Source organism: Aythya marila (assembly GCF_965140915.1).
Source record: "Aythya marila genome assembly, chromosome: 3".
In the NCBI taxonomy this organism is placed as follows: domain Eukaryota; kingdom Metazoa; phylum Chordata; class Aves; order Anseriformes; family Anatidae; genus Aythya; species Aythya marila.
The window spans coordinates 23,651,665-23,678,046 of record NC_139044.1 but is presented as its reverse complement, the minus strand read 5'-3'; the positions used below and the strand labels follow the sequence as shown (position 1 = coordinate 23,678,046).

Sequence of the window (26,382 nt, the reverse complement as noted above, 5' to 3'; positions counted from 1 at the left end):
AAAATGGAATGTGCTCTCCCTAGGCTTTTTCACAGATAAATTGAATCGTCTAACGTTCAGTTCAGCAGTTGGCTAAGGTTTTTCATTTCTGCAAAGGGAAGTTCTTACAGCATCAGATCGTGTTTCCTTTTTAAATCTTGTATTAGAGTTTGATATTTGTGACCTGAATTGAAATTAAGGTGCTGACCTTCATAGTTTAGTTCTTCGCTCAAATATATTTCCAGATCAAACTTGATTTTTCTTTCTGAACAGCTATCACTAGTGTGCTGAGGTCTCATACAAAAAAGGGTCCTTCTTAGGAATATTCTTCTGCATCAGAGTAGGTTCTTAGCCACTATGTGAGCATCAGTTGACCTCTCTTCTAAGAGAAGCAGCATCATAGAACAAGCACCAAGGAATTTGTGATCACTTAAACTTTTGTTCTGGAAGTCCTGAGTGTCCCCTCAACAGCTACACACAGGTCTGATATGGCTGCTGTCCAGAATTCCAAACTGATACGAAAACCTTCTCGACAGCCTGAGTATCTCAGTTTAGTTGTTAATAGTGATAGGATAAATCATCAGTATTTCTTGCTCTCTTTTCTTTTATTTTCTTTTCTTCTTCTTCTTTTTTTTTTTCTTATTTTTTTTCTTTTAGCATTGAGTCTCCCAGGTGTGCGTATTGTACCTTTGCTAATTTTTGTCTTGTCTCTTGTCGATAGACTTCAGTATGCAGAATGTTGGGTGTTGCAGTAGAGTTGGCCACTGCCAACTGCTATAAAACTGTTCAGTACATTGTAATTCAGTTTAATCTTGTTTAAATATTCTATAACTGGGCGAAGGTGCTGTATTTGAAGGGGGGAGGGAGGGTCAGAGATAGGTAGTATTTTTTAATTTACAAACACTGTAGCACACAGTAGGGATCTCCTAGCATTTGTAGTACTAAATAAGTATGTACATAGCAAAATGTCTTTATTGTGTGCTTTGCAGAGTATGTGCATACAGTTTGCACGTCCTGTTTTTGGGGGTAGGGTTTGTTTTAAGCAGTGTTTGCCTGGAGAGTGATATGCTTGCTGCTTAATCAAAGGATTAAAGTTTCAAAGAAATCTGTGTCTTCTATTTTTATGTACCTTGTAATGGTCTAATATGTTAGGGCCCTTATACTGTGATTCTCTTCTAAATTCATTTATATTTTTTTAAGAATTAGAAATAAAATTATACAATGGTGTTGATTTCAGTGGGGAATTTCTTTTGCCATATCTGGTCTCCTGTTTTTGTAATGTAGTAATGAACTCTGACTTCAAGGTTGGCTTAATTTTGTCACTTTAAAAAATGTAAAATGTTTGCACACTAAAGTTTGGCAGAGAACGTGTATCCTACATTGTTCAATGCTAATGTAACTCTACAGCTTTTTGTACAGTTTATTTTAGTTAATAAAGCAAAACGGTACTAAAAATGATAGGTTTTACAAATGCGAGGCATAATTTGAACTACATGTCTTCTTAGGAACAACACTTGCAAAATATGGATGTACAAAAATATCAGATTTAATTGTTGCACTTTAAATCAGAATGGGTATGAAGTTAAGCAGGTATTTCTGCATTAATAAAAACAATCACTAAACATTGCACATCATAGTAAAGCAGTTTAATTTGTTTTACAGCCGATCATGAGCACAAGGAATTATGATGACCTGTGTCATTAGGTTTTGGTTTTCATCTCTGTTGTTTTTACTTAAGTCATACACCTCTTACTCTGGAAACCACAAAGTTCAGTATGAATTGACAAGAATTACGAAGTTAGAGTTTAGGATGAAGGTTACTAGGCGGCCAGTGTTGAGCCTCTTGCCAGCAAAGGAAGAGAATAGGCTGAAGTGAGAACTGGCGCTAGGCAGAAATGTGGTAGTCGAGATGAAAGCAAAGCCAGGGCAAAGAGAAACTTCTTGAAAGTGTTTGTGTCAATTTGCATTTCAAAATGGAAAGGAAACCATAGAGAAGTTATCAGCTGTTAGGGTGCACCATTTTGCAGTGTAGCTGTAAAATGTGCTGAATACAACTCAGTAGTTTTAATAAATGTGGTGAACCTCCAGCTCTTCCTGAGGTTGAAATAGCTAAACCTCAAAGTTTACCTTTCTCGGAGTGAGTTAAAAGCAGGCACCGGCATGATAAGAGATCTGCTCTAAGATCATAGGAAGCTGAATGTGAAATACAGAAGAAAAATTAAATTCTTTAATACCATTTGTAGCCTGTTACTGGTGAATTAAGGATGAAAAAAGCTCTACTCGAGTAGGGAGGAGACAAAGTATACAAACAACAGTATCTGGACTATTTGATAAGCAACTGGCCTGCTTATATAATGGATATCCTAAAAGTGATAGTGAAGTAGAACTTTACAATAAATCTATTTGTGTAGTTTTGCACATGAAAATAATCATAGCAGCAAAATAAATCCTCATTGATGTTACTGACATGGGAGGTTCCCTTAGGACTATCACAAAAGTAGCCTCAGAGATTCAGGGATCACAATCTGCTCCAGGAATGTGACTGTGTCCTAATAGAAAAGAAGTCCTGTGTTGTGCTCACTGTGTATCAAGAGCTGTAAATCAGAAGTAAGGCCTGCACCCTGATACCTGATGGTCCTTTTCACAGACCCTCTGTCACCATGAATGTAATTCTGGGGGAGTTGAAACATTTTGCAGTAGGCTGAGGATTGTGAGCACAGAAAATGCCCGTCTTGGGAACAAGATCCCACCTCCAAAGAAGCTACTTTAATTATATTTATAAATATATCTATTTATATATGGCAGAAATATAATGCCTGTTGTTCTGACTGATGTCTCAGTGAACTTCCCAGGGAGGAAGAGCCCAGACTCATCAGGATATTCATAAAAGAAAAAATCCTCAATTTTGCAAGGGGGAGTTCTTGGTAAGTTTTCGGTTGCAGTGCCGGTTTCCACACCTTTGCAGAAGTCGGGAAATAAAAGCAATGGGCAGACATATGCGAGAGGTGAGCCCCAGCCCTTTCATTCACAGCATTAGAAGAACCCTTCTGCAGCTATGTTTTATTACCACTATTTAGAGCATGCTCTTCAGACACTTGAGACAACGGAGCCTGATTGGTTCCCATCTATTATGCTTTTTTGTTCCCGTGCTGGGATGGTATTTTGCCAGCATCCAGCCTGCCGGGGGAGCCCGGTGCGGGCTGAGGCGTTGGGGGGGGGGTCTCGGCGGCGAGGCGGGCGAGCAGCAGCAGCCTCAGGCCGGGCTCAGGCCCTGGCAGCCCCCTCCCCACCATCGGGCGCTGGGGGCGCGGCTGCGCCCTTCCCGGCCCGCCGCCGCCGGGCTCCCCGCGCCCCGCGGCCGCCCCGAAAGCGAAAGCGGCTCCCGGAGGCGGCACCGGCACCGACAGCCACGGGAGAGGTCGGCGGGCAGCGAGTTCCGGGGCAGGTGCGGCGGGGCCGGGAGGTTTGGGGGCGATTTGGGGGGATTTGGGGGCAGGTGTCCTCGTAGCGGGTGTCTGGGAATTGCGGGGTGTGTGGGGTCAGGCCTGCTGGGGGCTGGCAGCGGGTGTTTTAGGGCAGCCCCAGCCGAGACGGCACAGCTCCCACGCTGAGCACGGAGCCCTGGTGCTCACCTGGCCCCGCATCACGCCTCGCGTCAGCCCCGCCGGCTGCGCTGCCTTGGTGGGTGCCTTTTACCCTTGCCCGAGTCGCAGCGCCTGATGCTGCTGGAGGAGCTGCCTTCGCTGCCAGCTTTATCGTCTCGTGCGCTGCTGTCACGGGGAGAAGCGCTCATCGGGGCCAGGAGCACGGTGTGTGAGCACAGGGGGCCTGCAGCTCGCATCGGGGCCCTCCAGCTCTGCACAGCTCAGCAGAAGGCTGCTGTGTGCGGCTGCTTGGTGGAGATGTGAGGGAGAGCAGATGGCTGGCATCCCTCCGAAACATACCCCCTGCCACTACGTGCTGGCTCAGGTATACGACAGTAAGCAGCATCCAGACAGAGGTGGTGATGGAGCAAGCGGAGGGAGGCTGGGCTTTGAGAGCCTGGAGAGGAGAACAGGCTTTGAAAGCTGGGGTTTTGGTGCACTGGAGAAGTGAGAGGTGATGTGGTTGTAGCTGTGGCTTAGAAGAATGATCCCTGAGTCATGCAGGACGGATAAACAATACATAGAGACCACGCTACAGGAGAACCAGGTATTTGGAAAGCAGGAGGAGGACGAGAGCATGGACAAGGCTTTTATGTGTGTAAGTAGACAGAAGAAGGTTATGAACCCACGAGCAATCCTGGCTGGTTGTGCCAAACGCAGGTACCGAGGGACTGGGCAGCAGGGGGCCCATGGGGAAGGCAGTGGGTTGTGTCCGAGGGGGCCATCGTCCCCAGCACAGATGCCGGAGGAGAGGCCCGGAGTTGAGCTTCTGCAGGAAGACGGTCTGCAGCGGCACGGTGAGCCTGCGAGCAGCTGTCAGGAAGCTTTGGCTAAAGAGGTGTTAACTGCCTGGAGAGAAGGCAAGTCAGGAAGGAAGAAAGCAGAGCTTGTGGCACTCGCTGACGCCGCATAGGTCATGGGAAGATACACCAAAGTAGTAATTATGGAGTTTAGAGAGCATGAGAAATGACATCCAGGAGAGAACAGGATTTTAAGGCTAAGAAGCTGTTGTTGGAGACACTGAAAAAAGGAATTTCAAATGAGTTCAAAGAACAGAAGCCAGACAGCTCATTATTTCACCCACGTGCTTGCTAAACAGTCTCCTGAAGACAGGAGCATAATTTTTGCATAGCCATCAAAAGCAGAGAGCTGCAGTCCAGGTCGGGAGCTCCGGGTCATGTCACAGAATCACAGAGTGGTTTGGTTGGAAGGGACCTTAAAGCCCACCCAGCTCCAACCCCCTGCCATGTGCAGGGACACCTCCCACCAGGACAGTCTGCCCAAAGCCCCATCCAGCCTGGCCACCCATCCATCCATCCAGCACCTCCAGATATCCACAGCTCCAGACAGGGCAGGAACTGTTCATTTTGTGCTCAATATTGTTTGGATAACTTCAGTCTGCTTCAGTCTGCAGCTACAGACGTGTTGGGTGCTCGATCTCCCTGGCTTTATTTGTGTCCTTTCTTTAAGCTAACCCCAGGCCTTTATCTTTGTCAGTTCTTTTTTTCAGAGCCTTTGATTATGAAGAGATAGAGGTGATTTATCTTCAATAAATGGTTGGCTATGGAGAGAGCATTTCTCTCTCTGGCACTCCAGGGAGTCTGTATGAATTTGTTGGGCTCTTAATCTTCATGATACGTGCAGTGATAGAGGTATTTCCTTTCACCTTGTAGGCATCCCATTCTCTGCAGTGCTGAGTGGCCTGCCAGGAGCAGCACACCAACACACCCCATGCCCCCTGGGGTCTGTGCCCTGATCTGCAGTGACGGTGTCAGAACCTCGCTTTGCTTTCTGTCCTTTTTCTTCCCAAGTTTCTTGGCTCGTGACCATGAAGAGTTAATGTTCACACTGTTAGTCATCCCACTCTTATCTGCATTGGTTTGGGTTGTACATGCAGTTGTTCCACCTTCTTCCCTCAGCCCAGGAAAGAGGCTAACCTCTTTACCCTGGTGCGCCGCACTGCTTGGGAGGGTAAGGAAACTTGAGTCATGCATATTGTTAATAAAAACTTAGCAAAAATTTCCATAGTCTCCACAGCTCAGTCTTGCGACAAATAAATAAGTGTGCGAGAAACTGTCTGCACCCTAAACCACAGTGGTTTTGATATGGGACTGCCCAGAGCGCTTTATAGATAAGCATATTTGTCTTTGTGTGGGGGACTCTTAAAGCAAGTTTGTGTTTGTAGTGTATTGACATCTGCATACCATGTTCTCTATGCTGCTGTGTCTGTATTTTGAGGAAGGTAATACTGAAATGCAAAAGCTATTTATTGTTACTACGCAAAGCCACCTAGTGACGAAACAAGCCTCAAGGAGAGGAGCAATCTGCAAAGTAGTTTTGCCCAAAATAGTTGCTGTGAGGTCTTATCGTCGGTGAGCCCATACAGTTTTCAGCCTCATCTGCTCAGAGGCTGTGTTATCAGTTTCTGACACAGAGTTTCTGCCCTAAGCCAACAGTGAATCCATGCACTTGAAACTGGAACGTGGTCCTTACTAAATGTGAAAGCAAAATCACAGGTTTCATTTCTTAACGTTGTCCTAGGGGCAGCAGGTATCAGTGGTCACCGGATCGCATATTCAATGGCAAACATTATGCAAGGCTACTGGGCACTATCTGTGAAGAAAACTTGTCTGTTTCTTTGTCATTGACGTTAAACCTCATGTCAGGGCAGTTGTTCTCTGAGGAATTACCAACGTTGACCTTGGTGATGCATGAGGCACGCCTTAAGGTCAGTAAAAACACAGCGATACTGTTCAGTAAAATAAAGCTAAATATATAATATATATAATAAAGCTAAAACTTATATATATATATATAATAATTATATGATGCATATAATAAAGCTAAAAGTGGTGCCAACAGCAAGAACAGGGCTGGGTGCCACCCTGAGCATGTTATCATCCTTACATGGCAGCTCACCTGATAACGGGCTGTGCGAGAGCACCTCCCCATCTCTACCTGTGCAAACCTCTGGCATGTCATGTTTGGTCTCATCAGGACTTCTTAAGAACGTGTCCTTTCCCCTTTTTTGTTTTTAAGAAAAGACAACAGTGACAATCTCCACTGTCATCACTTCCCCGAGAGCAAGTTCACGGGGTCACTGCTGCCATTCGGTGTCTGACGTTCGCGATTTCCCTATCAGTGAGGACTGTGGCTAAGAAATGTATATCTGTATGCCATCAGATGCATGCATGTATTTGAGCAAAATCCACTGGGTTCGTGAACTCCTGCAGCTGGGGTGAAAGAAGTCTTTAACCCCTAGAACTAGTGAGCATTTGAGAAGCGGGTGGCCTGCCAAAATCTCCTGTGTCCTGGAGATCTGAGCAGAATTTGATTTTGTGCTAGTAATTCGGGTAGCTAAACCACCACATGAGTTTATTCAGATTTCTGTGTACGTGCTGATTAAGTCACTCGTTAAGACCAAGTCAGATGCTTGTGTGCTCGGAGAATTAAAACAAGCCTCCTGTGCCTTGAATAGGCACTGATGGCTGCCGTGGCTGAGCGGTATGTGCCTGGTGGCAGGGAAGGAGAGCTAACGTTAAAAGCTTCTTGGGCCTAGTCATGCAAAACGTGTGGCGGCCTATTATTTGTTAGGAAAAATGAGGACTTAGCTTTGGTTTTGATACACTTCAAGAAAAAAAAAAAAAAAAAAAAAAGTTCATTTTCTTGCTCTCCATCCCTTAAATGTTACCTCATTTCAGTACTTTTTGCTTGTTTATGTTGTTCCCACATCTTTGTTTCTTTCCCCTCATTCCTAAGTGCTCTTCCCTTCTGTCTTTTCACCTACTGTCATCCTGTCATGCGTGCTCTGTGCTTGCTGATGGTCCTTGCTGTTTTCCCCTGCTTTGGTCAGTCCTCAGCACTGCACTTAGCTGCAGGAAATCGAGGGCTGCCCATGAACAAGACTGGCCCATCGCCTGCTACTCATCTGCAGAGTGAGGTTGTTTAAAATGAAGATCCTGCTCCTACTCAACTTCTCCATTTGGGGCTTTCCCCAAAGCTTCCCAGAAGCAGATGGCGCTTCCTGGAGCTGCGCTCACTGCGTTAGGCTCCCTGCAGCGCTGCCTCCCGACGGCCCCGGCGGGACAGGTGCTTCCTCCAGAGCCGCCTGCTTCAAGGACAATCCCCGTGAGAGCCATTTCCCTCTCCTGGTGTCAGCCTGCAGAGGCTGTGCCTGGCCGGCAGCTTGACCAAGGCGCATCCTAAGGACGTTGAGAGGACGAAATGATACCTTCTGCTTTATAGAGCTTAAACACAGAAGTGGGCTCAGGCTATGCCTCGAAATGCGTCTTGGAGCAGTTTAATCGATCACATGAAGAAGCAGCATGCCTTCAAGTAGATGCCTTTCACTTTGCCAGCGTTGTATTGACCTCAGCGATGACGCAGCTGTTCCAGGGCTTCAGGGAAGGTTCAGGAAAATGTGGTAAGCTGAAATGCTGCCTGGGAGGGGAGATAGTGATTGAACCAGGTTAGAAACGCTCTGGGAGCAAGCTTAACTAAAGGGAAAAGGGTAAAGAGAGTATGTGTGGCATTTGCTATGAGACAGAAAGAAAGCTTTCTTTGGAATACCCATATTTTAAACAACAGGAGTGCTCAAATGTTTTGCTTTTAGGGAAAATAAGGTACTTCGCGGGGCAAGTAACTGTTATTACTTTGCTTAGTTAGGGGCTTATCTAACTGACCAAGCCAAGGCCCAGTACTCAAGCTGATGGCTTTCTTTGTTAACATACCAAATAAATTAAAAGAAGAGACCAGAAAGCCAGCGGAGGGGCTAGAGATGGAACCTACGGGAAGGGAAGTGTGGCTTGGTCGGGGGAAAGGAGGGTGACGTACACAGTCTGTGGAGGTACTTCAGGCTATGAAATAATTAGGATGCATGGCTGCTTCAGTTATTGCAAATCCAAATATAAACATTTATTTTCATAAAATAGGTTTTATCTCAGTTGGAAAATTGAGTTTAAGTGTAAAATGTCCATGCAGCCTTGAGCGTAAGTTCCTGTGAATAGCTCCGTGTTCGAGGCGGTGCAGTTTCCTCGGCTTCCTGCAGCGAGCGGATCCACCTGTGCCCACAAGGGCTGCCTGTGTAGGGATTTGCAGGGCTGGTCCTTGCATCCTGAAGTGCTTCCTGCTGACTATTTGTTTTTCCTTTTGTCACATCACTCACTGCTTTTGTGAAAGTGATGCTATCAATGTGAAGACTCCTCTGTATCTTGGACAAAAACTGTGAGAAAGGTTCTTAGTAACCTTATGCTTCTCCAGATAGTGAATTCTGCAGCCGCTACATCGATGCTGCAAGGGAAAATACTTTTCAATGGCTTGCTTCTGTCCTAGCTCCTCTGAAACAGTTTTAGCCGTGATCTTTTCAAAGCTACACCAGGGGATTTCCACTCCCTTGCTGTTTTAAATGCTCGTACTGTTATTCTAACCACAAAGCTCAGACTCGTGCGCACTCTCTCTCTGTCTCTCTCTCTCATTTTCTCCCCATTGAGGATCAGCTACAGTTTCCAGGTACAGTCCTACCAAAACGTGTCTTGTTAATGAGGGCAGGAATTTAATACAGTTATAACCTTTTGTCATCCTTAAGTGGCTCTTCAGGTACTAGCTATTGCAGGGGGATGTGTGGGTGCTGCGTGGCTGCCTTAGGAGAAGGCTTCAGAGTCTGAAAGATCTCAGGAACGGCGCCACACCAGCACTGCCGCGCCGAGTGCTGGGCTGTAAGAGCGGTGAGGCTCACTGCATGCCTTCCTGCATGAATTTCTGCTGGTGCTCGGGAGGACAGTAAAACATCCATGTGTTGATGCAGAAGTGAGTGTCGAATGAAGGAATTGCTCGGTTCTGGGGCACAGTGGTCTGATGGAGAACAACCTGTACAGTATTTTCTTGAGGACCATCAGGGTTTACTGGCTTGAAATGCAGCCACTGGGGGGAAAAAAAAAGTGTGTTGTGTTCTCTTTAGCTTTAATATCTAGGTTATAGGGTAGTTTCATTGATTTCTTCTTCTTTTTAATGACTCTTGAATGCGACCTCCAGCAGTGTTAGGAAGAAAATGAATTTCCAGCTGTGAATGTGATTATTTTAAGACAAAAGTCCATATTACTGTAACATAATACTGTGCTGGTTAGATGTAGAGAGATTTATTGGTGATATAAAATTAATGAGTGATTAGGAAGTCCAGGGAAAATAGCAGATGTAGCAAATAAGCAAGCTGGCTGTAAAATGAAAGCTACCTCAGCACCCAATACGATTCGTTAGTTGTATGGGTGTATTTTTAATTTTTAAAGTGTTATCTCTGTTGTAATCTATGGCTTAAAAATAATGAAGTCACATTTCTCGCTTTTTTTTTTTTTTTTTTTTTTTTTTTTTTTTTTTTGTAATGCTTTGGGATTTACTGTAATGCTTAAGGAAACTGTACTGCCTTACTCCACTTGGTGAAAATGTGCCTTTGGAGATTAGCAAATTGATGCTTGCTTAGTAAACTTTTATTGTACTTTTAGAATAAGGTAATACTGGAATTTGAATGGGATAATATTGCCTACATACAAATGAAATCAAATTTGATTCTGCTGCCCTCTGCAGCAACGTGCTCTGTGGGGCCACAGGCACGTATCCGATAGGAAATGATTGCTGTTGGAAGTACTCTTTTGTGGATACCAGTTGGTCACTGCACTGTGATTTTTAAGCAATTAGGACAATAGCAGGATAGCTTTTGGGGTTGATTTGCTGCCAGGTGAAGAAGGAGTGAGCCCTGTGTATCGGTGGTGAGTCTGTGCTGGATCCTTTTCCTCCGTGACCTCGGGGCTGAGGCCACAAGTGGTGCAGCCAGGCTCCTTCTCCATACAGGGACTCTGCAAGCGGGTTTTGTTGTCAGCAGTCAAGACACTGTAACTCTTCCTGGGCTAGGAGGGACAAGGATGATCCAGCAGTGATGTCAGGCGGCATCATCTGCTTTTCTTTCTGTGGTTCAATATAATCTGCTGTGCCTTCAATCAGTAAGTATTCTAAATGTGAGTGGACATTAATGGTAGTCCTTTAGCAGACCTGTTCAGATGTGTATGTTAAGAGTTAGGGCATATCTTTGTTGTCCCCAAAATGGATTGTTTTTTGTGGAGAAGCCTTCTATTACTAGTAAATTATATAAATTGGTTTATTTTAATTCAAAAGTTCAGGAGGCAGCTAATCTACCTAGTTTATAAGGCAGCTTGGAGAGGGTCATGTTAAGGTAAGGTATGTTCCCCTCTATCGTTTCTTTGTCAGCTCCCAATGAAGTGAATTGATCTATTTTTGAATTGTTCATCTGAGTGAACTGATGAACTCTAAAGTGAATTGATTTTTACAAAACTTTCCCTGTCATGACCAAGGCAGGCTTCCAGTTCTGGTAGGCCGTATAAGGTGGATAATGTTCAGAGGGAGGGACAGGGCATCCTCTAAGACCTGTCCCTAGCAAGCATCTTGGGGCAAAGGAATAGAGCTGAACCAGAGCTGGAGTGTAGGAATACAGGTGTATAACATTTTTTCATGCCCTATTACATGTATTTCATGGAAGCATGTTACGTAAGGAAGCGATCGCGGTGTTTTTTACTGAGCAATGCCCCAACCCTGGAGCAGAGCTGAGCATTATCCTCCCTCAAACACTGAACCCAGCTGAGACTGTGCTCTCAGCTGGTAGCACCTCTTACTCGCTAGGCAGCAGGACCAAGCATCCAGTTTTCTTGTCCAAGCTTGATGACCAAATCTGTGATAACAATTCACATACTTGCCCTTCTCTGTCTACAAGGCCTGGTAGCACTTGGTGCCTGTGCCTTGGGTCTACAAGTCTGGATGTTTCAGTACAACAGCCAGCTGCAGTGGCTGATGTGCTCGTAGCTCAAGTGGCAATGCGATAACCTCTCTTGGGAACTTACTCTCACGTGAGAGAAAACAGGAAAAACATACTTTCTTAAAAAAGAACTACCGCATTATAGGGGTGTTTTTCTCTGTGTGCAGTAGGTACATGGCTAAAAAAATGTTAATCTCTCAGTGACAGTTCAATATCAGTGCTGCACACTGTGTCTTCTCCTTTCTGACTGCTGGTGACGTGGATAGGCAACATCACTGTTGGGGGGAACTGCTTTAATGTGGGTTTAGAAATGTTAATATAATGGCCATATGATAGGAAGTCATGCCCATGTTGATTTTTCTTCCTTTGTTCTGTGTGTCTTACTCCATTTCTGAACAGCAAGATATGCCAAGTGTGGACCATTTTTCCAGAAACGTTTGGCCTTCACCTGGTGTGGTGGTAGTTAAAACTGGATAGCCCCCAATTAAGAACTTGCATTTGTGTTATGAAATTTCTCCATCTTGGATTATTTCCAGTGAGATTAAAGCATCCGCGTGCAACACAGTTACACATAAAAGTTGTTCCAGAAGCATTTTACGTATTGTGCTGTTGGTGTAGGTAGGGCTGGGATGCTGAAATGACATGGGGGCATTTGTGAATTGATCTATTTGTGAATTGTTCATCAGCTTTGTGCTGTGCTGCCATTCAGCTCCCACCCTTTGGTACATCTTCGCAGGACTTGGGCCTAAGTGATTCAAACCACTTCTCTAACATGGGGTCAAAGCTAATTCTGATCATTTTGTCATATAGAGATCCAATTTTGACATGTAGGTTTTCAGTGCCTATAGATTGTTTCATTTTTGGGGGTGCTTTTGCACTGGGGTCGCAATGAAAATCTCTCTGCAGCTTTGTGGTGCGTGGCTGCTGCAAGAGCATCGCCATGCAGCACGGGCCTGCCAGTGCCGCGTATTTTCAAACGATACTGCACTTCACACACACACTAGAAAAACTCGCCACATATGCAAAGAGAGGATGCTTTTGCTTTGTTCGCGGCCGTGAGCAGGCAGAAGTGAAAGCACACCTCAGCTCCAGCGTGGGCCGGGCAGTGGCGTAAGCAGGAAGCTGATTCAGTCAACCAGCGGCGGGCACACACGCGCAAAATGTGCTTTTTTCCCCGATGGTTTCCCACTGGTTTCAGCTCAAAGAGAACAGGCGCAGGCTGGGAGGGGAAGAAGGGCTTCTACAGACAGCCCGGAGCTGCTGTGGTGGTGGTGGGGATGCATCACACTGAGTGTTGGCTGGCGGCGGGTCTGTCACCCAGGCGTCACCTCAGCCTTCCTCAGGGCTCACCTAGTCCAGTGCACTTGGCTTTGGCATGTGGCAAAAGGTGCCCCTTTTCTGAGGTATGCCCAACATTGCTCGGTCCCAGCCCTGTGGAAGAGCCGACCCAGGGCTGAAGGATTGTGCTAGGTAATGGCAGGAAGGCACTGGGCCATCAAGGGGCTGAGGCCGCGCTGGAGTCCTTAGTGGAGCCAAGGCATGTCGTATGGCCCATTTTCACACAAAAGTGCCCTGCATGGCCTGTTTCCTCACAAAAATGTCCCATGTGGCCTGTTCCCTCACAGAAACACCTCCTGTGGCCTCTTTCCTCACAAAAATGGCCACCAACCCTACAGCAGTCATAAAACAGCTGGCAGCAATGGTAAATGTCCTGAGTTGTCAGGGTGTGGATGGGTCTTGGGGCAGACCCTTAAAGGCAAAAGTTGATAATTGTGGGGTGGGTTTTTTTGGTATGCTTTTTACACAGTGCAGCATCAACTTGCTAAGTCCATAACGCTGGATAATGCAAGTCCTGGAGTGTGATAGGACTGGAGAAATTGGGTGTTACTTAAACAGGAAGGGACATTTGTAACCAAGAGGAGGGAAATGTGTTTTGGGGTTCCCGCTGAGCAGTGGGTTCATAGCAGATTTGCCTGCAGATGGCTCATGCTGCACTGGTCACTGTGGCCATCGCTCACCTTCCATGGAGGCCCCCGCCACTGGGCTGAGGCGTGAGGCTGGTAAGCCCTTTAGGCTGCTCCTTCAGGTCCCTGCTGGGCATGAGGAAAATCAAATCGCTCCTTAGTAAGCACCAGAGGAATGGAAACCCTGTTTTTAAGAGGAGGAAGGGTCAGACGACATGATCAGTGCTGACTGACAACCCTGACCTCCTGTCCTGCAGGCTGGTGGGTGGGCGCCCCACAGAGCCTACAGGGAGTCGCGGCTCTCTACCTTAAGGATCTCCTTCGAAGAGTGGGATTTCGAAGCAGCAAAGAAAATGCACATTGCTTTCTGAGCCCCAGGAGATGTTTGAGCTCCATGCTGCACTGCACTCATCGCTGCTTTCTAAGGCCAACAGCCCACAGCCGAACGCGGCGTGCCAGTGTGTCAGCGCTTGGTGTGCTGCCTCATGCCAGCTGTGGGGTTGCTGATAGTGATGTGCCAGCCCTGCTTCCCCGTTAAAGCAGCATGCACCCTCTGTGACCTTGCGGGAGCTGAGTCAGACCTCTCGGGGAGGTGCTGCTGCCAGTAAAAGTGACTCGAGTGACTGACAGGGAGGGTGATGTGCCCGCAGGGAAGCAGCCTGCTGAAGTGCGGCCACAAAATCGAGCACCTCCCCATGAAGCATCCTGAGAGCCAAAGCTCTGTTGCAGGGTGCCTCAGAGTTCACACAAATAAAAAGCTTCTGCATTGCTATAACCCTACAGGCAGTGCTTTAGATGGAGCGTATGTGTTTTAATTGCCTCATCGTAACGCCTGTTCAGAGTGAGTTTTATGCTGTCAGGAATGAGGTGCAGAAACATGAGCCGAAGAGCAAACTCTTGAGTTACGTTTTTTATTTAAGAGGAGGTGGTTGTGGCAGGCACTGCGTGTTTGTACACATCCTGTGAGTATAAATGTCTTCTGAATGCAGAGCTGCAAGAAAGGAAAACCTGAGCAGCTTTAGGTCTTGGGCTGCTTGCAAAAAAGTACTGTGAGATTGAAGGACCAGGGCAAACATTAAGGTTTGTGACTATTAGGACTGGAAACAAATGTTGCTGGTTTTTCCTTTAGAAAACTAACATAGCATTCATCTGCTGTGAGCTTTTATAAATTGAGTGAAAAACTTATGTCACGTTTCTGATTGAAATCTTACTTTTTTTTTTCCATCGCATCTTGCAGGCAGGATTAATATAGCCAAGAACTTGCACATAATTAAGTAAATTTTTGAAAAAATAGGAGTATAGTCTACTGCTATGAGTGATCAACTGGAAAAAGAAAGATGTCAAGTTAAGAGGCTTTGACTGCTGTAACACTTAAACTGAAGGTAAAATCTCCTTGCTCCTTTTTTTTTTTTTTTTTTTTTTTTTGTATGTTCCTTGCCATGAATCACAAAGCTGTCTTCTGCTTGCACCACTGCAGTGAATTCAGAATACCATGTGGGAGGGCTTTACATTAAGTGTAGACTTTCCTGGCAAACCTTAAGGTCATGACTTGGCCTCTGCTTTCCCCGACTACAGCTCTGACTGTTTAATTTTTTGAGACTATCAGCTGCTGCAAAAAGATTAAGGAATTAAGGATTATTTTTACTTTGTTCTGGGGAATAGTTTTCAGATTGTGAAGCTTCTTATAAAGTGTGTTTTAGTGCTTGTCATGTAAATGTTATCTTGTGGTCCTCTGAGCCTTCTGCTGTTCTTCTGTAGTCGATGCCCCATTCCCCTCTGAAATCTGTTGGACCTTTCTGCAAATGGAAACCTGCAGACAGGTTGCAGTCCACTGTAAGCTGTAGCTGAGGTGATGTGACTGACTGTGAGCATTTGACGGGATTCTTCCTGTGTGTGGTTTTTCTGTGCAGCTTCCATGGCCTGTGACGAATTCGCTGGTCTCTCAGGCATCTTCACACGCCAGAACTCTGCCAGTGCTGTTTCTCTGGACTTCGAACCTGATGCTGACTACAAGTTTGTGGAAACCTTAGAGGACCGGTACAAGTGTGCCTACTGCCACCTAGTCCTTCACAATCCCCACCAGACAGGATGTGGTCACCGATTTTGCCAGCAGTGCATTCTTACTCTGCGGTTAGTACAGACTCCTTCTGTATCTACATGCTCCCTGTCCTCCTGTTCTGAACAGAAGTCAGCACCTTTCATAAATCAACAGTAAAAGCCATAATAATAGTAATCATCTGATAATATGTAGGAGTCAGTGGAAACTGCTGAATTTAATGACTGCACACTCAGCTTTTTAAAGGTATCTCTAATGACCTTACATGGTGCTGGTAAGGAATATAGGATTGCTTTGGTAACTACATGAAAGTCAGCATATGGAAACTTTTGATGTAAACTTAAACATTATTGAGAGAGACACCGTCTAGGTCTGCCTTTCTATTATTGTACTATTCAGGTGAATTTTTTTTTGCATTATTGCACATTATTGGTTGGTACTGGTGGTTAGATTAATATTGCTTTCATTTGCTTCCATATCACTTCTTTAAAGAGGACTGGGGCGAGCTAGACTGGATTTTGTATTTCTTGCATTGATTTTTAGAATAGAGTAAAATAGTTCAGTTGGAAGGGACCTTCAAAGACCATCAAGTCCAAGTGCCTGGCCACCTCTGGGCTGCCCAAAAATTAAAGCATGTTACTGAGGGCATTGCCTCGCTGTCTCTTGAGCACTGACAGGCGTGGGGCATCAACCACCTCTCTAGGAAGCTTGTCCCAGTGTCTGACTTTCCCTGAGGGTAAATAAATGTTTCCTCATGCCCCGTCTGGCCTGCCTTGGCCCAGCTCCATGCCACTCCCGTGCATCCTGCCATCGATTCCCAGGAGCAGAGCCCAACACCTCCCTCTGTGCGTCCCCACCTCGGGAAACTGCAGAGAGCAGTGAGGCCGCCCCTCAGCCTCCTCTTCCCCAGACCTGACAGCCCGTGGCCTGCACTGGCAGCTCTGTGGTTTCCTGGGCCTTCTCTCATGCGCAGTTTGCAGACGGGTGTAGTGTTGGCTGCCAGTCAGCAGGGACCTCCCCAGGCTGCCCCCACCTTTGGTAAATTGTTGAGGGGGCTCCAGCTGTAGCGTCCACTAACTCCCACAGCTCTCTGAAGCAAATCCTGTCAGGCTCCAGGGACTTATGAATGCCAAGCTGATACAGCTGTAGCCTTATAATTTTGTGACCACAGATGGAAAGTCACTGCTCCCCCAGTCATGATCCTCCAACTCTAAAGTCCAAGCTGCCCAAGATCGCTCATTGCTGTTATATAATGAGGCAAAAAAGACATTAAACACTTCTGCCTTTTCATCATCCTCACTTGTTAGGTGGCCACCTGCTTCTAGTACCAGTCCATGTTGCAAGACTGTTTTCTCTTGTATTCTGTACTACCTGGCACTTGTGCAAAAGCCCAAATGCTTTTTTGAACATTGAAGGTATGCCTGGTTTAGCATTCTGCTCTGCAGCTAGTAAATTAACAGGACTGGCTGTGTATTTTTTGGATAGTTTAACAAACTAGAACATTAGTGATTTCACAAACTAAGCATTGCTTTGGTATAAAGCATCTTTTGTGATGCTTTGTAAGAAATGTGTCAACAGACAGAATGAAATCTTGCAATAAGAGATACTTAAATTCAGACTTCAAGGTATGGCTGACCATTTAAAAGGCTTCATAAAAATTGAGGGAAATCCTCCCTTTCACCCTTTGCCGTATCAAAATTCAGCCATTCACATTATGTGAATATTGTGCCTTGCCACTTACATATCTAGTACTGACTTCTGCCAGGCAGATTGTGGTATAGCCTCATTTTGTAAAATAAATGAAATTTTCTGTGGTTTAATGTAACTTTTCTTGTAATCTAGAGAATTGAATGCAGTACCCACCTGTCCTGTCGACAAAGAAACAATAAAAATGCACGAGGTAAGTGGCTGTAGTTGCAGTTGCTTCAGCAGTGACCATCTGCATGGAAAAGCAAGACAGACGAGAACAAGATGGATCTGAGTCTTTTAGTCCTCAGGGGAAGAGTATTTTTTGTCATATGAAACAGTGCTGAGTGCAATTGTATGTTCACTGATGTTCTCTCAGAAAGGAAATCAGGATGTACAGATAAAGCTTTGTTTTACACCTTGTGTTCTGAACTTATTTCGCTTCTGTCCTCTGTATTCCAGTAAACTGTCAAATAGGTTCACAGTGTTTAAATCTTCTCTAGTCTTTGGATGTTTTTTATAGTGGAGTTTTATATTTTATAGTGAGAGTTTATTGACTTACTTTTTTTATCCCCAAACTTGCTTGGGAATCTTGTTTATTTAATTGCCTTTGATTTTTGACTTGGTTGTAATTTGCTGCCTTGATTATTTCTGTAATATCTAATTAACCCAACAGACTTAATTTGCATTTTGATAACTTCTTGGAAGAAAAGACAAGTTCATATTTCTTATTTTGCAACCAACTGAATATTTGTAGTGGATGCATTTGTTCTTATTTATATGCCAAAGCTTGAAAGTATGCTACATACTTGATCCTGACAAAATGAATTTCCCAGTGAAATCAAATGTTTCCTTCCCCTCTCTCTCTCTTACTCCTCAGACGAAATTGTGACTGTCCATATGATAGTTGCTTTTCACTCGCTATCTTCTACCCTGTGGAAATCTTAATGACATTAGCAGAAGTCAGAGCAGCAGTATAATGCTCCGTATAGGTAGATTTATCTCTAAACAAGACTGAAAGTTTGCTTTGGGAGCTTACTTTGCTTCTGCTTACACAACTGGGAACAGTGCTGTTTCTCAGAGCCTATACATGGGGTGTCTGAACATCATTGCTATCCCAAAGGTGCTCTGCACTGCTGGAGCAGTACACACAGCTGACTTGGTCTTCGGGGCATGTAGCTCTGCCCACTTTCTTCTGCATTCAGGCACTGGTTTTGTAGCTCCTGAGCTACTAATGCTGCAGGCTGAGAGGTAGATTAGCACCTGTGGAATAAATGCATGGGGAAAAATGCTATGTCTGCTAGAAAATTCACAGTATAAGTTTTAGTTTGTGTTTTTATAGCATTTTTAATAAGAATTGTCAAGATCCATACTCACAATTATGGAGTCTACACTTGAGCACTTAAAAGCTTTGTTACAGGTTTTTTTTTGACATGGACTTTTATCTGTTACCAAGATTTGCTTTTTATATTTTTATAACATCCCATATAACTATATATGAAGACTGGTTTAACTCCTTTACAGGTATTCAGAGACAACTGTTGTAAAAGAGAAGTTCTGAACTTGCATGTGTTCTGCAAAAACTTTCCTGACTGCAATTCAAAAATAATTCTGGGGCGATATCAGGTGAGTTTGCTCCATCAAATTTTGAAGCCTTCGGTTTTCATGCAAATTTTGTGTATTATAAGATAAATTTCAGTGATTGTCTTCAGATTTCAGAGTTTTTATAGAAATGTGGTTTAAGTGCATAGACTATCACTTGATATTTGTTACTCACAGTGTATAGCTATGCTTAAAATGTTATGGCTGTAAGCTTATTCCAGTTTTGCCTGCTTGGTTTAATAAGAACCGTTTGCTTTATGTTGCTGTGAATGCATCTATCATTTTGCAAGTTCAGGAGGATCACCGTGAGTCAAATTCTGAGGGTTTTCTATGCAATAGTGAGAAACTAATAATGTGGGAATTTAAATATGATAAAAATAGCAAGGATAACTCACATCAGAATGTCTGTGCAGTGTGATGCAGAATCAGGAAGAGTGACACAAAAGAGATTAGCAGATTGTTGCTCAGCGTACCCCCTCTGCCATGCTGCTAAGCAGGGCCTGAGGCCAGGGCAATCCCAGAGCCATGACAGTAAGCCTCGCAGCTCCAGCTATCTGAGGAGTGAGCTCTGAGATAGCTTTAGTATATCCACAGTGTCTGTACATAATTTCTGCGCACTTAGGCACAGTGTGATAGTTGATTCAGAAAAACTTGCCAAGATGTACTGGCCACTTTGATCTTTTTGAATGAAAAATAGAAATCAAATACAGGACTAAATTTTGCTTTAGTTTTAAGTTCACACTAGGAAGGAGTGCATGGACTTTTGTTTGTTACCAGACTGCCAAATATTTCTGTGTGTCTGTTGGACAACTGGAGATACAGTGAAACACATTGGGCTTTAACTTGTTATGTGTTGTAGGAGCATCTTCAGCAGTGTTTGTTTGAAAGCCTGCAGTGCACTAACGATGGGTGTTGTGATCAAATCCTTCGGAAAGATCTGAAAGATCACTTGAGTCAGCACTGTAAATTTCGAGAAGAAATGTGTCAGTACTGTAATAAATATGTGATGTTAATTAACATAAAGGTAAGGTTATAAAACATTCCCTGGACTCCATAGCAAATGTTTTACTTCCTAATAGTTCTGAGTAAAAAGTTTCTAGCACTGCAGTGGGGTTTTATAACTCGTGAAGCAAAATTTGGCTGAGTAGCTGAAGGAGAAAGCATAATAAATCTGCTTTAAATGATACCAATTATTGTTGCTTTCTTAGGAACAGCAATGTGATATGGGGCTTGTACATGCATGTTTATGATTATTTTTTGCATGCCAAATTAATAGCTTCCTTTATGTATACTACTTTACAAAAATGCAAACTGTTGTGTTGTTTTTCTTTTTCCCCAGAATCACGAGAAAGATGACTGTCCTGATTATCCCGTGCCTTGTGTCCAAAACTGCTCACAAATCATTCTGAAAAAGGAGGTACTGGTAGTTCTTCCACATACTGTGATTCAGCAAATTGCACACTACTATGAAAACTGAAACTTGCATCAGAGACGCAAGCATTGGCTTGCACCAATAAATCTTCATCACTCCAAGTATTTTCTTTGTTTGGTCCTGTAACTGATATGTGGCCCACCTGACAAATGAGGAATTTGGTCATGGCAAAGCTCTGGTATTTAGCAGTATGGGAGAGTACCAAGCTCACTTATTGTCTGAATATTCATTTTCCTCTTTACGTGATCAGTCATGATATTGGCCTTTACTCACCCTTTATGCAAGTATTCAGATTTTATCAGTGCAATAAGTAATTTAATATTTATTTTATTAAGAGTCTTTTTGTTATTATATGCAGATTGAAAAGCATCACACTGTGTGTCCCGAGACTGAAGTAGACTGCCCGTATAAGCAGTATGGCTGTCTTATAAAGGTACTGCTCTGTAAATCTTTGCTTGTTTTGGGGCTGGAGTTTGTCTCCCAAACCAATCAGAATAATTAATCAAAATAACCACTTTTTGTTCTTTCACAACCGTTTCTAGTACTGCTACCACCTAAGATGCTACCACATAGAACCAGTACTGCCATTCCCTGACTTCCAAAGTCACAAAGGGGATGTTTTAAATGCTTGCATCAATACATTTTTTACCCACCAGCTTCACAAATCTGTTCATCTGATTATTTTATTCTTTCACTTCTTCCTCTGCCTCACTAAGGTTAAAAGAGGGAAACTTGCTGAACATGAAAATGGTGCCCTGAGGGAACACATGCTGCAGATTTTGGACAAGAACTCTAGATTGGAAGAACAGGTAACTCTTATTTAATGAGCATTCTTCAACAGTCCTTGGCTGCTTGGAGGACGATACGAGATTTTGCATTTGTTGCCTGTTTTAGTTCAAGTATACTTTAAAAGACTGTTTTTATTGTCTTTGCACACCTCAGAAGTCAGAATAAGCTCTTCTAGTGAAGTCAGGCAATTAGATGGAAACCTCTTTGTGCTCAGGCACGTATATTCTCTGGCAGGCACAATGGGAGGCTCATTGCCATTGCTCACCTCATTTGCTTTCAGCCTCTTCTTACAGTTGCCTCAAGGTTTGCAGATAGAGCATTTTAAGGTTTCAGAGGCCAGTCAGATTGCTTTGAACAGGAGCCCTTAGACGCTCAAGTTGTCCCTTCTGTAGAGGAAGTACAGAGCAGTGCAGAGCCTCTTGCCTCAATCCACATTAACACAGTGGCTTAAAAATCTTGCTTTGTAAGCTGGGCAGCAGCTGGGCAGGTTTAAGATGCAGGGATGTTCCGTACTTGCCAGAGCTCATCCACAAAGTTTGAATTATCTAGCTAAGCTGGAGACCTTGCATTATAAACCTTTCCTCTTTTTTTCTGTACTATCACGTGTGTTTTAATGCAATCCTTGGGTATTTTGTTGTGCATGGAGTTTTTACTCTGTATTTTTCTGTTTGTAGATATCTGACCTGTACAAGAGCCTGGAATCTAAAGAGATTAAAATCCAGCAGCTTGCAGAGGCTGTTAAAAAGTGTGAGAAAGAATTCAGACAGTTTACACAACTGTTTGGTAAAAATAGCAACTTGATGGTAAGCACGCAGGTGAGACTGATTTTACCTTTTTGGCCGATTGCTTTTTTGCATCCTGAAATATGTGTATCCAGTTGTCATTAATAGCAAGATGATAACAAATACTGCTTCCCAGACATTTCACAAGCCCTTCTTGGTTTGTTGCCATTGCTGTTGTTTTTTACAGTACAGTATTGTCTTCTCCTTTTAACCAATAAAGAAGTCTGGATATCTGATCTCGGCAAAAACACTGAATAAATCCCCATGGCTAGATCATAGGAAATAGGAAGGTGTAAATTTGAATAAGTAGTTGAATGAAGTACTGCAGTGAGAATGGATCTGAATGAGGGATGGTTTCTCAGTCAGCAAACGCCGAGAGAGGGAACATTTGGATACGTTCCTAAGGCAGCAGACTATTGATTGCACATTGTAGCTGGTATTGCTGACATGTTAAAGATTTCTCTATTTCAAATGGAATGGCTGATTTTATGCACGTCTCTTGTCTCTACTTCCCACCCTCTTCCAATGACATTAACTGGGAAGGCTCTTGCCAGTCACCTGGATAAATCTGCACGTCTGGAATCGCAGGTGAAACAGCTAATACAGATGGCAAACCAGCAGCAAAGTAAATTAGACTTGCGACCCCTGTTTGACACAATTGAAAATGTAAAACAGAAGATTGCCCTTATGGAGTCATACGATCAGCGCTTAGGTATGTTGGGACTTCTGTCTCTTTTCTGCGTGGGTTTGGGATTTTTGCTGATGTTGTTGTGGCTAAGTAGAGGCTCTGGTACTGCAGACAGTCAGCTGTGGCTCTTAGCCAGAAATAACTTGCTTATTCTTGCTTTCTAAGACCAACCTGTGGCAGTGTGTGCTCCATCCTCCCACCTTCCCCTACTCCACGGTGTCACCACAGGGCCCAGCTCCTGAATTCCTGAGGCACTGTGATGTGAGCAGTGGTAGTGTCTGTTGTCAGACATTAAATCTGGCTTGCAGTCGTGTTTTACCTTGTTCAATTACCTGCTACAATTACAATAATAAAAATAATTTTAAAAAGTCAACAGCCACAGTGCTGCTAGCATTAGTTAACTGTCTCTGCTCAGTATCGTTCTTACATATTGTCAGCTCCAGTCTGGTCACTCTTTGTATCCAGTGTTCTGACCATTTTATTTTACTGAATATTTCTTTTTTTCCAGTTGTTTTGGAAGGTCAGTCCAGCAAACATGATCTCCAAATCAATATTCACAAAGCACAGCTCAATAAAAATGAAGAACGATTTAAGCTTTTGGAAGGCACGTGCTACAGTGGGAAATTAATTTGGAAAATCACGGACTATAAGATGAAGAAAAAAGAAGCAGTGGAAGGCCGTGTGCTCTCTATATTCAGCCAGCCTTTTTACACCAGCCGCTGTGGGTACAGGTTATGTGCGAGAGCATATCTGAATGGGGATGGCTCAGGCAAGGGAACGCACGTCTCGCTTTACTTTGTAGTCATGAGAGGCGAGTTTGACTCACTGTTGCCTTGGCCTTTCAAGCAAAAAGTTACGCTTATGCTGTTGGACCAAAGTGGGAAAAAAAATCACATTGTGGAAAACTTTAGAGCTGACCCCAACAGCAGCAGCTTCAAAAGGCCGGATGGAGAAATGAATATTGCCTCTGGATGCCCGCGCTTTGTGCCGCACACGGTTCTGGAGAACACAAAGAATACCTATGTTAGAGATGACACGCTGTTCTTGAAAGTAGTTGTGGATTTAACTGATCTGGAGGAATTGTGAAAAAAGCACCCAATCAATATGACTGCTTTAATTATTAAGAAATGCTTTCTTTGTGACTACCAGTCATGCAATAGTGAATTGCCACTAGTCGAGCTACTGATATGTTTTGAGGCTTTTGGACTATGTAACAGATAATGAATTGCCAAAGCATCAGCCTTCCCTTTTTTAACCTTTTTTCAGGGCTGCAGTTTCAAGGCAGCTGTAAGTCCAGTGTGATGTGAACATGCATTCAGTCCGGTGCTTTGACCTGTCTTAGTGCCGGCTAGGTGTGAATGCTTGGCTCACATCACAAAACTGGTGTTCTGAGACGAAAATCATCCTGTAAACTCTGCGGAGCCCAAGCAGGCCTGTGGGCTCCTGTCACTCTCACACAACGTGCAAGTGCATTGCACTTGTCTGAAATGGAAACATTTTGACATTAGCGCATTTGAATCAATGTATCATGATCCCTTAATCTCCTGGATTTTTGAAGCAGTGAGAAATGGCTTCAGCCAGACATTTGTCAGGGATCTTGCATTCCTTTTTTGTTGCCATTTTCCTTCAAGGAAGCCCAAAGGAAGATTCCAATGCCTCTTACTTTTCTAGCCTGATATTTCAGCTATATAGGAGGTCACAACAGCTTTGTTAATGTCTTTTCCATTCCTGCCTAGTGCCTTGGGACTGATTTCCATTGGTGATCAACATCCACAGTCCCCACCTGAAGTCAAAAGAAGCCGTATGTGCTTCTCACCTCTCAGGACATGGCCATAAGTGAGGTACTCAGCCAGCCTGCCACCTTTTGGCTGTACTGCCAAGGGAGAACAAATTTCTCTTTTTTGCTTCTTCAGCTGTGCAAAAGAGATGGTTTCTGGCCTACCAGCTCTACAGAAGGCAGGAATAGCTTTGGATATCTGTTAGGGAAAAAGCCCACATAACATGCATTGTTCCCCTCTGCTAGAAATTTAGATGTTTGGGAATGAAGGGGGAAATGGATTAGGGAATGAGGCTTGGGATTGAGGTTGCTGTAGGAACACCGTTCTCGCAGGTGGTAGTGCAGCCCTAGCATTTGTTGAAAGGAGAGAGAGCTGCTGAGCAATAACTGCTAGCTGTGAAGCACTTCTGAAGATCTTCATTTTTATCCCAAGTTCCTGCCATATTGCAAGGGAGCATGTGCATTGTATGTCGTTTATTGGAGACACACTAAAAATGCCAAGATCAGGCACGAAACAACAAATAATGAAGTATTTATGTGCCTTTTTGTAGCCTTTTAGGTGCTTGTAAGAGGGATGTCATTTTGCACACTCGGTCATTTTGCTGTTAGAAGTGACAGAATTTTGTGTCCCTCATCTCTTACAGATCAGGTAATAAAGCATTGAAATGTTATCCATTGCTCCTGCAGTCCAGTGGCAGAGCAAAGCTGAAGCTTTTGAAAGGGATAATATGAAATCACGCTGTGTTTAGAGTAAGACTAAACTAGGCAGGATAAAAATCAAAATGGGGCACAGACTGCAAGGTATAAGGTAGAAAATTCAAGAGGGCAAATGTGGCAAAATCAGAAATGCCTTTTCTGTGCAGAATGTTAATATCGACTGAAATAATACAATTGGGGATTGTCAGTAAGATGAAGTCAAAATACCATATTTTATACCTGGAAGCTCATTGCTAGGCATTTACTTTTCCACACAGTTTCTAAGACGTAATTCAGACTCACGAATTTTCAAATTTGAGGGGTAGGGGAGGAAAAACCTTAGTTATTTGTATGTCCTAGTAAGATAGCGCATCTGGAAACTTTGTTTTCATTTAGATGCTCTTTCTGTTGTACAATGTCAGTACATGCTGGGCCACTGTTGGGGTTTTCAGTGTTCCCAGACAGATGATGAGGACCAAATTTTATTTTTTTTTTTACCACCATGACTGACTTTTACAGTCCTTTTTGTCCATACAGCAGAGAGAACTAGTCCTTATGTCCTTAACACTTTGTTACAGAACGAGTAAGCTTGTTTTTAAGATGTTGTGGCATTCTAGGACATCAATTCTGAGCCTCTGATGTGGACTTCACATTGATTGTTACTTTCGTATTTGTCATGTAACTTCCAAAGTGGCACAGCTTGCCTAATAACCACAGATGGAACCATGCCAGCTGCATTTCCTAGGACTCTCCAGTACATGAAGTGTAAAATTAAAGAAATGACAAAGAACATGGAGAACTGGAGCAAGAGGGAAGGGATGCGGTCTGTGTCTGGGCAAATTACCAGTCCCCTCTGCCTCCACCACCCCGAGCGTAAAATGGGGATAATAATACTTGCAGCAGTGTTAGGACCGTTTAAATGTTTGTGAAGAATTTTGAGCATGAGAAGAGCTAAGTATTATTAAAACTCCATTCCTAGCTGTTAGAATTGGTGATGGTGTAGTGATGTGGATACGTGTTTGGTGTGTTGCTGGACACAGTTTGAGAGCATGTTTGGTCGTAGAAAGTTCATACTGCAATCTCTCTACTTACAGTAGGTTTTATTGTTTGTCATGAATATTCCTGTTAAAATTTTGAAGCACAAACAATTCATCCTGGGTGATGGAAACACCCCTTTTGAAATACTGCCTGTTTTATAACGAATTAGTTGAGAAAATCGATTTTTTTAAAGACGACCTTATTTAAACCGGATTGTTTTGTTACAGTGGTTGAGAGTTGTACGTTTTAAGATTTTCAGCGATTTTTACTACTTGTACACTGGATTTTAAATTTCATCCCATTCCCAATAAAGAAAAGAAACAACGGTGTGTGAGTGTTTGGGAAGAATTTTTGATGTTGTGTGGAAAAAAAAGACAAAAACCTTCTCAATAATATTGTGCGGAGTAACAGAAGAGCGTATGATATTTCTACG

General features: G+C 43.7%; 1 protein-coding gene across 4 annotated transcripts; it reads left to right on the top strand.

Moving 5' to 3' along the window:
- The first annotated feature begins 3,208 nt into the window (after nt 1-3,208).
- TRAF5 (TNF receptor associated factor 5) lies at nt 3,209-26,382 on the top strand. Of its 4 annotated transcripts, none has more exons than XM_082756155.1 (12): nt 3,209-3,424; nt 14,641-14,785; nt 15,314-15,533; nt 17,302-17,359; nt 18,670-18,771; nt 19,607-19,771; nt 20,087-20,164; nt 20,538-20,612; nt 20,896-20,988; nt 21,643-21,783; nt 22,294-22,462; nt 22,947-26,382. In XM_082756155.1, the coding sequence occupies exons 3-12, from the start codon at nt 15,319-15,321 to the stop codon at nt 23,522-23,524; spliced, it is 1,674 nt and encodes a 557-aa protein (XP_082612281.1). In that variant the 5' UTR covers nt 3,209-3,424; nt 14,641-14,785; nt 15,314-15,318; the 3' UTR covers nt 23,525-26,382. The 4 variants fall into 4 exon arrangements, with proteins under 4 accessions (XP_082612281.1, XP_082612283.1, XP_082612280.1 ...); XM_082756157.1 differs by lacking the exon at nt 3,209-3,424 and adding an exon at nt 7,911-8,046 and having other exon boundaries at nt 21,643-21,771; XM_082756154.1 differs by lacking the exon at nt 3,209-3,424 and adding an exon at nt 7,911-8,046.